The sequence below is a fragment of the Carlito syrichta genome, unplaced genomic scaffold, assembly GCF_000164805.1.
Source record: "Carlito syrichta isolate Samal-C Ts95f unplaced genomic scaffold, Tarsius_syrichta-2.0.1 Scaffold308082, whole genome shotgun sequence".
Taxonomy (NCBI): domain Eukaryota; kingdom Metazoa; phylum Chordata; class Mammalia; order Primates; family Tarsiidae; genus Carlito; species Carlito syrichta.
Genome location: NW_007252178.1, coordinates 766,178 through 780,407, shown reverse-complemented (window position 1 = coordinate 780,407; position 14,230 = coordinate 766,178). Strand labels below are relative to the sequence as shown.

At 42.0% G+C, this 14,230-nt stretch overlaps 1 protein-coding gene across 3 annotated transcripts in view; it reads right to left on the bottom strand.

Moving 5' to 3' along the window:
* Positions 1-1,077: 1,077 nt before the first annotated feature.
* LOC103267245 (engulfment and cell motility protein 1-like) overlaps positions 1,078-14,230 on the bottom strand; it is a 162,101-nt gene continuing 148,948 nt past the window's right edge. For 2 of the 3 annotated variants that reach the window (XM_008064843.1, XM_021715939.1), the window contains exons 6-7: positions 8,394-8,471; positions 1,080-2,479 (exon numbers count right to left, since the gene is read on the bottom strand). In XM_008064843.1, the coding sequence (XP_008063034.1) occupies positions 2,279-2,479; positions 8,394-8,471 (279 nt within the window). In that variant the 3' untranslated portion in view covers positions 1,080-2,278. Of the gene's footprint in view, positions 2,480-8,393; positions 8,472-14,230 lie in introns of all 3 variants that reach the window. The other variant, XM_008064844.2, reaches the window with a different exon arrangement.

The window sequence follows — 14,230 nt, the reverse complement described above, 5'->3', positions numbered from 1 at the left end:
GGAGGACCCCCCCTGTGAATGACTACGGGTAAGAAAGGATTTTTTTCCTGCAGTTTATGGAGAGCTCTCATCCCAGGTCATCTGTGATTGCACATCCTGATGACAGTAAAGAGCAGTGACCTGGATGAATCCACAGCTTGTGCAGCATGTCCAGAGTAGCTTGTGCTGCCCTGCACTTAGTTCTGCATGCGTGAGCTGTGGTGACATCCCTCTCAGCCCTTGGAGTTTATGATCCCGATGATGCCCCTGGTGGAAATGATCTAAGAAAAATTCTTTGCTGAGCTCTGACCCATAATTGATTAATTCACAGTTAGATTTATTTAGTTCTGGCTTAATTTATTTCGGGTCTGTGGGTTTGCATTTTTCATTGCTAAATGTGCTCCCTCAGAGTTGTGATGTGTTTAATTGACCAGTTCTACAAATTACATAATAGTAAAGAAGAAAAAAAAAGAGAGAAAAAAGAGAAGGTCTTGGTTAGGAGGCAACAATGTGAAATTAATACATTATATCTTCACACAGTGGGTCTGATTTTCTCAGTGGGTTAAGATGATCTTAGAACTAACATTCTTTTTTTTAGAAACAGGGTCTTACTCTGTTGCTCAGTCTGGAGTCCAGTGGCATGATCACAACTCACTGCAGCCTCAAATTTCTGGGCTCAAGGGATACTTTTGCCAAAGCCTTCTGAGTAGCTGGGACTACAGACACACTCTACCACACCTGGCAATTTTTTTTTTTTTTGTAATGGACTCTTACTATGTTGCCCAGGCTGGTCTTGAACTCCTGGGCTCAAGCTATCCTCCCGTCTTGGTTTCCCATAGTGCTGGGATTATAGGTATGAGCCACCATATCTGGCCAGAAGTAACATTCTTTGCTGATATCAGAGCCTATGGTGACCTAGCAATGGTCCATGGTCCCTAAGAGCAATGTTTCTGAATGTTTCTCAAACTAATGTGCACACAACTCACACAATTCAGCAGGTCGGGGGTAGGGACTGAGTCTGCCTTTCCAGCAAACTCCCAGGTGATGCTGACGACTGAGTAGCAAGCAACCAAGTTATCAAATCAAAACACCAGTTCCCCAACTCCTCACAATCCATTTTATTCCACAGCATGTTTAAGGGAATGTTATTCTCAGGAAGATGTTTGGGATTAAAATAATTAAAAAAAACTGGAAAGTACACACATTTATGTATCTCTTCTTTTCATTAAATATATATCTGTTTGGCAAAAAATGTTAGACTCTTTTGTACAAAAACAAAGCAAAAAAACCAAAAAACAAAAAACTAACCCCAAACCCTTGCAAATTGTAAATACCAGTAATAATTACAATGATGTAAACTTGGATGTCTGACAGCTTGACCATCCTGTGGAAACTGTGTTGCAGCAGGAGCTCCAGGAGAAGGTAACTCCAAACCCTTGGATAGCAACAGCCCATCACAGAGGCATTCAGGTTTAGTCTATTAGAGATGGAGCATGACTACTGATTTCACCATTTGTGCTTTCAGCTAAGAGGCTGGGAGCATGTGTGAACATCAAGAAGGCAGGACTGGCCTGGGTATGGAGAGGAAACCCCAGACTCACACTAGCAAGGAGGGCAGGTTGGTCACGGTCACAGTGCGGTTGCAAAGTGGGCGTGGGACCTGTGGACTATTCGGGAGACGGATGCTAGAGAGGACTACGATGAGGCTGCTGCTGCTGCTGCTGCTCTTGGGACCAAAGGGGAATAGGACAAGGCAAAAGCAGGGAGGGAGGCAGGAGGAGATTGGAGAGCAGATCTCAATTCAAATGGAACTGGTGGCATGAGCTGGCTTTAGAGAGGAGGGAAAGAAGGGCGTGGTGTTTGGTCTTCCATCAGGTAGCTAGGCCACTGTTTCCAGACAGGGGCCTTGGGGCACTCCCCTTGGTCTGGCAGGCAGTTTTGGGGCAGTTTGGGGCTGCTGGCTTTCCTACTCCAGGGAGGAAGGGCATGCTTGCTGGGGCTAGGATGGAGGGGCCCTTTGGCTCTCTAACTGGTGGTGGGCTTTGCTCTTGTCCCACCAGTGAACTGCAGCAATGGGAAGTGACCGAAAGCAGTGGAGCCTAGAAACAGAGTTGGGGAGGTGAGCAAGACACCAGGTGGGGGTGCGAAAGATGCCGGGGCTAGAGGCGAGGCTGAAGGAAGTATTGACCCACAGCTTCCCTTTACCAAAGGAGGATTCCAAGGCGTGTGTGTTTTCATTCCTCTCTCCTGTTAGCTAGCTTTTCCAGTTTTGGAAGGGGCGTGTCTGGGCCTGGCCTCTTCAGTTACAGTCATAGACGAAGTCATAGTTGCTGGGCTCCTTGGGGATTGGTGGAGGCGCATCAGGGATCTGGATGTTTTCCAGGTCCAGGAGGCGGAGCTTGATTTCCATGCTGAGCAGTGTATCCAGGTCATTCCGCGTCAGGTCGCTCATCATGTCTTTCCCTAGTAGCGCATTCAGTCCATCTGTCCAGATACAGTACTGGTAGGAAGGGAGGTGACAGTGATCATTACTGGTGACAATTAACAGGAGTAGTAAAAATAGCCGACACTTAGTGAATACTCAACATGTGCTGGGCTCTGTGCTAAGTGCTTTGCTTACATTGACATTTAATGGTCTCAGCATCTCTAGAAAGTTGACACTTCTGTTTCATATCTGCCTGACAGGTGAAGGAACTGAGGTACAGAGAAGTAACCCAGTAGTATGTGGAATAGGTGGGATTTGAACCAAGGCAATCTGACCCCAGTGCTTATGCTCTTCTCTGCAAAGGATGAATCCTTATGTAATAGCAGAGGGTTTGAGTTCTCCATGACTGTGCAGTGTAATATCTCTAACATCCTACCAGTGAGTCTATGATTTTTAGGTATTGGTGGAATGTATCCCAACACTCTTAGATTCAACATCCGGTCAAGCTTGCTTCTTTTCTGACTCCAATCATGGTTCCTAATCTACAGAAGACCTCTGTCTTATCTGATTTCTTAGCACACACAGTGATAGCCCCATCCCACCAGTGATAGTCCCACTTTTGTGTCTCTTAGCAAAAAGACTAGGAAATAGCCTTCTGCTGCCCAATGTCTGGCAGCTAAAATGGCTACAATTATTGCATGATCTTACTGGGAGATGGGCTGACTACCTGTCCAGGGACATCTTCTGCCTGGCTCTCCAGGGCCCAGTGTTTCTTTTCACCAAGTCTCTGGTACCTATTCCCTGGGACATTACATATTTGGAAAAGTCCTTCAGCATACCCAACTAAGAGTTTGGTTATTCTCCTCTCATAAAATTAATTACAGCCTTTTGCCTCTCCAGTACACTAGGAACTCCGGGGAGGAAGCAGGGAGAGGAACTATTCCTGGTTTATCTGAGGCCCTTCCTTGCTCTTCTTGTCAGCTTCCCTCCCAGAGGCCAGAGTCCTGCCCTGACCTGGAAGGAGAATCATGATACCTGGTAAAAGAGCCAGCCTTGCTGCGAGCATCTCAGAAAATCGTCTTGTTCTGGATGCTATGCTTTACTCACATATTGGGTGGTCCCTAGTCCTACATGGGTCTCTGATAGCACTGCTCTGCTCTTCTTGTTGAACTGGCCCTCCTTCTAGAATGCACTCTGAATTCCCTCCTCTCCTGGCCTTATGGAGTTAACTGGCAATTCAAGACCCTGCTTAGGCTATCTTTTGCACTGTGGCTATCTGGACTGTATTCTGGAATATGATAAGAAATCTAAACATAAAATGTACCAATAGTATATTGCAAGCACTATATAAATCTACAGTTATCATGTTGTGATGGAAATCTATCACAATGCATACCAGTGGCACCACATTTTAAGCACAATGGATATGTATTATGAGGCCATGTCTGAGGAGGGCAGCATTGAACTGTGGGGCTTTGGTTCTACCTTGGCTATATAACCTCAGCCAAAGCACTTAACCCATCTAAACACAGGTTTAGTGCTAAGGGATTTTTGGAAGCACTAGCATCTTCAGGAATACCTTATTCAGATCCTGAAGAAACTATCCATTTCCTCATAAATAACCTTGATAAAAATAGATACCTAGTTCTTACATTGGAGATCCTGGACTTGTAGGTATGGGGTGAGGAGGCTTTGTTTATTAAAAACTTCCCTGATAATTCTGATGCGTGACCAAGTATGGGCATTACTGAACTTATAATCTTGAAGGCCCCTTCCAGCTCTAACATTGCTTCATGGTAATTCTCTAAGTCTTGGGGATTATTGCTCTTTGCCTTCCCAGCCTTGGCTAGCTTCCTAGTACAGATTAATTTAGCCCACAGGAACATTTTTATGGTGCTTTTCCTTTGGAGAAAGAGCAGGCACAGGAGAGTTTATTAAAAAGTACATTAACCAATAAATAAAAACCCTGTAATACTGAATCTGAGTTGGAGTGATCAGTATCAACTCATGATACATTTAAATTTTTTTAAAAAAAATCATAACTCCTGGCTCTTTCTCCCAAAGGTCTAAAAGTAAGAACCAACCATGTAGTAATAAGCACACCTTAACCTGGTCACTATATAGCATTTCCTATTAAAAGAAACCAAGGCTCAATAAAGAAAAGACAGGAAACTACCAGATGAACCTAGAGTATCCTGTCATACCAGAATGCCAGAAAATGATCAAAGACATAGAGGGTCATGTCGATAGGACTCAGAAGACAACCTGATGGTGTTCCTACTTGTCCCAGATAGGATAAGTAAGATGCTAACAATGACAATAGCTTTAACATATTAAGACACAAATGAGTTTAAACCCACAAGTTCATAATAATACTCAAACATCAAAAACACCTCATTGGTCTTTTTGGCAAGATGCTTATTATTGTGAAAAGTGGTGAAGAAAATTACGTATTTATCCTGCTTACCATATATAAGTTGTGTAATTTTTGAGGAACCAAATAGTTAACAAAACAAATTTCTCTTCATTAATAAGTGAAGAAAGAATGATAGAATTGGGATATCAACCTTTTGCAACCTTTGATGCATCCAATGATCTAGGCAACAAGCATTGGTGGCTGCTAACATTCAAGAAAGAAAGGCAAGAAGACACCACAAAGGTATACAACACTACTGTTGCTGCTTACAAAATGATCCGGAATGTGATTAACTCTCTAACTTCCAATTTCTGGAAAATACAGGGGAAAGATGAATATAGGAAATGATATTGCAGGTGGTGGTGGGTAGAATATTACCTTCCAAAGATGTCCACACTCCACTCCCTAGCTCCTGTAAATATCAGGTTCCGTGGAAAAGAATGAAATTAAGGTTTCTAGCAGCTCATCTTAAAATAGAGAGATTATCTTGGATTTTTCTTTTCTTTTTGAGATTATCTTGGATTATCCGGGTGGGCCTAATGGAATCATAAGAGTCCTAAAAAGTGAGAGTGGGATCCAGAAGAGGCGTCAGAGGCAGTGAAGTAAGAAGCAGAAGGCGTTTGACTACAGAAGAGGGGACTAGAGGGATGTGATGAAAGAATTCAATGTGCCATTGCTATGTATGGAGGCCAAGGAAGGCGGGTAGCCTTGAAAGTGGAAAAGGCCAGGAAACAATATCTGCTCTAGAGCCTCTGGAAAGGAATGCAGTCCTGCTGACTCCTTGATTTGAGCCCAGTATAAGACCTATATCAGACCTCTGACATCCAGAATTGTATGATAAACCTGTGTAGTTTAAAAGTAAGTTTGTGGTAGGCTGCTACAGTAGCAACAATAAACTAATACACAGAATTAAAATCAACACAATCTAGACTACAGGCAATGTTATAAGATTGCCTGTACCTAGTTTTTTCAATAAGTAAATTGCAAGGAAAGAAAGCACATGCTCATGATTGCCTGAGACAGAGAAAGATAGAACAGAGGAACCTACAGCTTCAGAGAAACCTAAAAAAAGGTCAACCAACTGCAATGTGTGGATCTTATTTGCATTCTGACTTGAACAAACTATAAAAGAAAAATGACACGAATGAAACAGTTAGAGAAACCTGAAAATTGACTGCACATGGTAGTATTAAAACCACCACATTAATTTACTTAGGTATAATAGTGGCATTACAGTTATGTTGCAAAGTAGACTCTTCATTATTGTGAGATGCCTACAGGAATATTTACAAATAAAGTGATACAATGACCAGATTTGCTTCAAAATCTTTGGGCCTGGCAGCTGGGTGTGGGGGAAAGAGTGGGCAGGGCATAGGTATACCAGATTGGCGTGAGTTGATGATTGCAGAAGCTGAGAAGTGGGCTTGCCAGAAGTGTAATCTCAGTGCCTGCTCTTTCCCTTACTAGCTCCAAAGACTGGGGACAGGGGCTGAGGGTGGAGCTTCTGGAACTAGACGGCCAGGATTTAAATCCCAGCTCCATTACGTACTACTTGTGTGACCCTGGACACGTTTCTCTGCCTCTCTGTACCACATTTCCCTCTTTTATAAAAGTAATAATATAAATTTGTTTCTTTTAGAATTATGTAAGCATTTAATGGCACCTGACAGAGTGTAAGCCAGGCTAGTAGTTGACCCTTGAACAAACATAGGTTTTAACTGCATGAGTCACTTCTATGTGAATTTTTTTTCAATGTAAGTTACACCGAGTGTGCCTGCCTCTCCAGCTTCCCCTTCCACCTCCTCTACCTCTTCTGCCTTTGCCACCCCTGAGACAGCAAGACCAATCCCTCCACTTCCTCCTCAGCTTACTCAATGTGATGAGGATAAAGACCTTGATGATGATGACCTTCCACTAATAAATAGTAAGTATATTTTCTCTTCCTTAGGGTTTCCTTAATAACATTTTTTTCTCTCACTTACTCTATTATAAGAATACAGTATATAATAATATAAAACAGATTATGGTAATTGGTTGTTTATGTTATTGGCAAGGCTTCCAGTTAACAGTAGGCTATTAGTAGTTAAGTTTTTGGGGAGTCAAAAGTTATATGCAGATTTTCAACTGCACAGGGGTTTGGTATCCCTAACCCCGAGTTGTCCAAAAATCAACTGTACTATTATCTTTTTCATTGCTGAAGTATTCTGTTCGGGGGGGAAGAGGGACTCTCTCTTTTCATTTGAAAAATGAAAATATGTGTAACAGAATTTTCTTTTTTATGGAGTGATTATGAAAATAAAATGAGGCAATAGATATGAAAGAGGTCTGAAGAAGTTAAAAGTGTTCACAAGCATATGGCATTTTTCTCTTCATTGTATCTATAAGAAGTGGCAGATACAAATAAAAATCTGGCAGTTCCAGAACATTTATCCTGATCTGGAGTTAATGTACACTGGGGAAAACAGCCTTGCATAGATTTAAATAACATCTAAAGTTCTACTATTTTAAGTAGTTTTCTATGCAGCTCTATACATCTTAAATATGGTGGCCTATGCAGAACCACAATTTTATTTAAAAACAGAAACAGTAGGACAGAGTATCTATTTTCAGAAAGATGAAGACAAAGTCTTACCCTTCAGCAAACTAAATGTCAAGTGACAGAGAATTATATTTAAGCACCATTCTAAATGCAGGATTTGTGTCTAATCTCTCCTCTCTCTTAGGGATGTACAATTTTATTCAAAAGCTTCAAACCAGTGAAAACCAGACACTGAATAACTTCTAAATGAGCTATATGTCCTAGGGGAAACAGGGAACAAAAGTCAGATTCTATTAAAATGTTCCCTTCCTTTCTAAAAGCTGTTTATGTAGTCACACACAAAACAAAAATTTGAATGGTATCATCTAAAAATAAAAGTTTCAAGCATGATGTTGGGTTTTAGTTTACAAAAGAAAGTTAAATCAACCATAACTGCTACTTTATCTTACAAATGCCTTTTCCTAGATTTATGCTAAATATTTTAAATATAGCTGACAGCGTGCTTCAAGAAGAGAAACAAATTATACATATAACAAGATGTCAAAAAGGAATAAAAGTATCTTGAAAATAAAATCCCAACAGCAGAGAGAGTCTTAAACCTCTTAAAATAGCTTAAAGAAACTTGGTAGAAAACCTACTTCATCAGATGTTTTAAAGAATAGAGACTTGTTTATCTTGGGAAAATCCAGACCAAAAACTAAATTATTCAATGAAAACCGGAGCTGTAACCAGGGCTGCTTCTTTCTCCGGATTAACCATGATGACTTTGCTGAGTTTGAGACATTTGTATGTCTTTTTTCTTTATCATTTCTATCAATCAAGCTACTAGGAAGTTAAACCTATTGTAACCAGCAGTTTTCAAGAAGTTTCTATTCTATTCCAAGTCAACAAGATTCCCTTTATTCATTATTTTCTCATGTGGGCCTTTATTAAAAACAACAACAACAACAACAACAAAATGAAGTGAAATTTCTTTCTTTCCAATACTGTTCCAGAAGAAATGTAACATAAATGAACCTCACTGAGATCCTTACCTCGTGTTTATCGGGAGCAATGAAGTTCAGCTGGCAGTTTGAGTCATACAAGATGGAGAAAGCAAGTTCAAGCACCTCCTACAAGAGATTAGAGAAAACACCACCTGAAGGAAAACTGGCACATTCGTTTTGCAGTTACTAATATTTGTAGTCTGAACATGGAGTAGGGCCTCCAGGAGCAGCAACGAGGCTGACGGGAGAAAGGAGCATGCCTTTCAAGGTCTACAGCATGATTCTGACTCTCCATTCATAGGAGGTGTGCATGAACCATCTCATTTAATTCTCATGCAGCCCTTGTAGCAAGTGTTATCATCCCCTTTTATGGGGCAGGCTCAGAGAGGTCGAATGAGCACTCAAGGCTGCCCCCCAAAGCTGTGCTGTTGTTTTCTATTTTACAAACAGTAAACTCTCTCCCAGTCAGCAGTATGAAGGGTTGCTCTTTCTATCATTCCCAAACAGACAGAAAAGTATGAAGGTACATTGGAGGCAAGGAGAATTTTGGGCGAACCCATTGTCTTTATGTCTATCCTTTGATCTTTGAGCTGCTATGGAGCAAAGGCCACACAGAGCCTTGATTTTATCCAGCAGAGGATATAGGGTATAAAGGAGAAGAAACATGGGGCCACTCATTGGTGAACACCTATTGAGTGCAGACTATAAGCTAGGCCCAAAGATTCAGGGACTAAGTGATACTTTCATTTAATTACAGGTGAATGACCTTGGCCAAAGCACTCAGTGTCATGTCTAATATGTACATGAAAACATACTTATCAAACCGTATGTGCTGTATCAGTACTGAGCAGGGTGATCATTCTCCTGATTTAAGCAGTCAGCAAAAGATGAGAGACATCAACTCATCTCAACACCCTAATGGCTCCTAATCTGGAGGGGAAGGGTCAAGTGAATAAATACCAGCAGTCTGCACTGTTCTAACACATATGTTCTAGCATACCTTCCTTCTCTGTGCCATTATTAGGCACCAGTGGTGACCGTCCTTCTCCCCTGCTATGATCTGGGAGCTGCAGTGCTCAGTAATTGCCCACGATGCGTTATTTCCTAGGGAGCCAGATCTTTCCACATCATTCTCTACCCTAACATCTGTCAGAGGATTTGTTATTGGCCGGTGACTCATGGCAAGAATGCCCCAGAAAGAAGATGGAAGGCAAAAAGACGAGGTCAATGCCTCTAGAATTCAGAATTTCAGACGGATTAAAGAATTCTCTCACAGTGAGCTCCGCAGACCTGTGTTAGTTGTATGCCTCTGCCAACACAGTCCATTGTCAAGCTATTTCTGGCTCTTGTGGAGTTTGTCTGTGTCTGGCTCACCTCCAGCTGTCCCTCATTAAGAGGGGGCAGTTCTTGTTTTCGGGCTAGACCTACCAGTATCTCTTACTCAAACAGCTTCACCTTGACAGAAATAGAAACAAGCAAAGGAAAGAATGCTGAGTCATGGAATGGGAGCTGTTCTGCAGACATACTCTCCTCATTTCTTATTCTTTTTCTTCCAAGACCTACACTCAGGCCTGCTCAGTAAAGACAAAGACAATAATGTATCACCAAAACACACACACACACACACACACACACACACACACACACACACACTGGCCATTAAGTATGGCATTTGTTTTCATAACCATAACTCTTGCCACCTTTCTTGGGTCTTTTAATTTACAATTAAAATGGTCATGTCCTTACTTGTAGTACTGTAAATTGATATCATCCTTTTTTGAAAACAAACAAACAAACAAAACAATAAGGCAATACATATAAAAAATTAGGAATCCTACTCCTGGGGTTATTCCTAAAAAAAAAAAAAAAATTCAAAACCAACAAAAGTTAAATATTATTATCTGTATTAACATTATGAGAAATTAAATATCTCTGGGTATTGAAGAAATCACAAATTAGACACTGAGAGAAATATACTTGGCCAGTAATTCAGTAGAATAATGAAGATTTGAGGTTAAGTGAAGAAAAGCAGGAGAAATGAACACTATGTACACACTGATCACAACCATGATCATGTCTACCTGTGGAAAGGAAGGAAATATGTGAAATGAAAATAATTAACTTAAGTTGCTGGGAGCACAGGTCATTATTTCTTCTTAAAACATTTTTTTTTCCCAACTCTAATATTGAAATGTTATGCTCTAATCATATAAATTCATAAAAATTGTTCCCAGATTAGAAATACTGATTAAAAATGATGATTTCCTTCCTAATCTTAGAGTCATTCATTAGGAAAACTCTATGACTCATACTTGAGAAACTAGGGAGAAAAAAGAAGACGGGCTTTGGTTTTGAACAACCAGTCAGGATACCACAGTGGCATGAGGGAACCCTCAGCGGTAAATAGATATAGTTGAAATTCACCAAGGCCATTCTGGGCTGATCATGGACATGGTGGCCACTTTGCTCAGATAAATCACATGGCTGACTGACACCTTGCTGATGATAGCCAGTGTGAACACCACACAGCCCAGATGTGTGCTCTTGGCTAGGCGCTGAGAAGTCACTCGAGAAGTCAGAATGGTTATTGCTGTGACACTTTCTCTTCTGCAGTGGGACACAGAGAAGGAAGAAAAGGGAAGGAGCGTGCAAATTTTGGGCTTTGCCCTTCTATGGCATATACCACTCAAGATGTAAATGATTGGAACTGCCATGACCTAGATTCCTGATAAACACAGGCAGGAAATGGGAAATTCATGAGAATGTCAATTCCCACTTTAATTTCACTAAGGCTGCCTGGGAGGGTGGTGGGAGGAATTAATTCTCTGAACTGCATGCCTGCGTTAAAGGGTGCTATCACGTATAATGGGTTTTATTGACATCTCTGGCTTGCTGACACTGAGTCATTGGTGAAGGTCAGCTCTTCAGCACTTGTAACAGGAAGGATACAGAGCCAGGAGTGATGTCACCTCTTGGGCTAACGCTCCAGAAGCTGCCACCTGTTCAAACTGTCTATGAGGGAGAGAGGTGCCAGGTGGCGGTTGAGTAGACTGTCACCAATCTGTGTCCCCCTGAGGGTCTTCTTGCCTCCACACATCACAACACTCACTTTGACATCTAACGCTCTGGGGCTTTGCCTCTCACAACCAAAGGGCTGTTATTCTCTCAGGAGTCAATTCAATGAAAAATTATATCCAGGAGCAGTTTGTCTCCATCCTCTGTTCCACTGATGCATACTTGCCACCTTGCCATGTGGAGGAGGGCCCAGATGATCTGAGGAGAGTGAAGGCAGGAGGAACTGAACATCTCCCCATGACCTGGGGCCTGTGACCCCTGTTCTTAACCCTCTGGCCCTGGGACTGGTGACAAGGCATGCTGGGTCAGGGCATTCTCAGAGAAATAGTGCCTGGGTTTGGGGACTGCCTTCTTCCATGGGTCAGATGAGGGACTGCCTGAATATAAGAGTAGAGTTATGTGTTACATATTTTCAGTATATAGTGTTGGCTGCCAATCCTTACATTGTTTGGGGGCAACTTACCACATTTGGCCATTTTATCCAGCATTCGCTTATCTATATTGGTTCTCCACCTATCCAGGTCATCTTGCTGGCAAAGCATTTTGATGAAAGACACAGGATATAACTTGGCATGGGTATGGGTGCTACGTATGGTCATAGAAGTAGCAGTAGATTTCATAGCTGTAGTGCACTGCTGCTCATCTATGTATCTATGAATTTGAATTTCTATTTTAGAAGGCAAAAACCACTCATTCATGTAGCATAATAGAAGAGATTGCCTTCTTCAGGCAGATATGGCTTTCTGGCCCCAATCTATCTTAGCAGTGTTATCGGCCAATGGTTCTCCAGCCTATTTTCTTCTTCTTGCCTCATCTATCCTACATTCTAAACTTAATGTTTCCCAGTCAGAAGTTACTTTTCACATGCAGAAAGGCCCCTGTGCTTTTTCATAGACTATTTCCTACTTCTGGAATGTCTTCCCCTCACTTCTCTGCCTTGCCAATTCCTTTCAAAAGCTAGATCAGATGCCATTTTCTCCATGAGGCTTTCCCAACTCTCTTAGGCTCTCTCAGTGTTTAAATGTTGGGGAGCATAGACCCATTGAATTGTAATTGCATGTTTATACATAAATCTTATCTACTGGGCTCCCAGGGCCTGGGGCCAGGGCATATTTATCTTTGAATCCCTAGCACCTGGCACAAGGAAGAGGCTCAATTCATTTACTGAATGAATGAATGATGAATGAAGCAGATCTAAACAACGGGATTTTTGGTTAAGAGCAGGGTTTTCAAGTTGATGCTGGGACATCAGCCTCTAGTAGAATATGCTTCTTATTACAGGTTAAAGCATCACACTGGAAAACAAAAGCTTGATCCTGGCACACAAGAAGATGGAAGTTTCTCTTACACCAAATACATGCCTATCTGAATTAGTGGGATCTGCTGAAATCTTCTCTCTGGTGACTGTGTTGACTGTGTTGACTATTTAACTAAAAGCCTCAAATCCAGTGAGACAAGTACCAAGAGTGTACAACTTAAAACACACAGTAACATATCAACTTCTTCTATAAAGTATAGAGCTTTAATTTAGTCTCCTTAGTCCTTAAAAATAAAAGTCTTCCAATTGAACATCCATCTACTTATGACAGTTCTTTTCAAGTCTCAATGAAAAATTCTCTAATCTCTCTGTGAAGCATCCAGCACTTCTTCTGCCTGTTGCACTGACCTTGTTAAACATGTTAGACTCTAAGCTTTAGGAGGACAGGTCCACATCTGCCCTGTTTACATCCTATGCTTAGAGCTCATCCTATCTCAGGCACTCCAAGACTGGTTGAGTGAATGACTACATGAACAAATGTCTCTGCAGTAGACACCTCAAGAGAAAGGACCAGATCCCATCCTCCTTCTATTCCCAGGGTCCTGGGCAGTGCTGGGCACATCAGCAGAGAATGAACTGTCTGTTACTAACACTTTATTAATGGCATTAACAAAGTATCTCCTTTGTGGATGCTAATGTCTCAGTTTGCTCTACTCAGTGAATAAGCTAACCAAGGGTCCTGTGGCACAAAATACCAGAAGCTGCACCCAGCTGGAAAAACTGTCCAAAGAGCCAGGACCATGACTTAGTTGTTGCCTATCCACTGTGTGCTGACATATCTCCTATGGACACATTTTGGTCAATTCTCCTTTTAGGTTTCAGGTTTCCCCCCTTTTTTTTTTTTTTGAGTTGGAGTCTCACTCTGTCACCCAAACTGGAGTGCAATGGCCGCTCCCGGCCACTGCAGCCTCGACCTGCTGGGCTTCGGCGATCCTTCCACCTCAGCCTTCCAAGTAGCTGGAATTACAGGCATGTGCTACCACGCTCGGCTGATTTTTTGATTTATTGTAGAGATGAGGTCTCGCTGCCCAGGCGGGTCTCGAACCCGCGGGCTCAGGCAATTCACTCACCTCAGCCTCCCAAAGGCGTGGGATTACAGGCTGAGCCACCGAGCCCGGCCCGTTTCCCCCTTTTTACAAGTCACAGAGGTAGGGAGGAGAGGGTGTCCGGAGTACTGGAGATAAAGGTGTGAATGTAGGGGGGAAGAGGCAGAACTGTGGCTTTCCTGTTTGCCTTTTGATGATTTGTCTGATGATTATGTGTATGAATACTATTAACATTGCAAGACAGGGCTATGTGCAATCGCTCATTCCTGTAATCCCAGCAATTTGGAAGGCTGAGGTGGGAGGATCACTTGAGGCCAAGAGTTCAAGGCAAGCCTAGGAAACATAGCAAGACCCTAGCTCTACACAATTTGTTTTGTTGTTGTTTGTTTTTTGAGTTGGAGTTTCACTCGGTCGCCCAGACTGGAGTGCAGTGGCCGCTCCTGGCC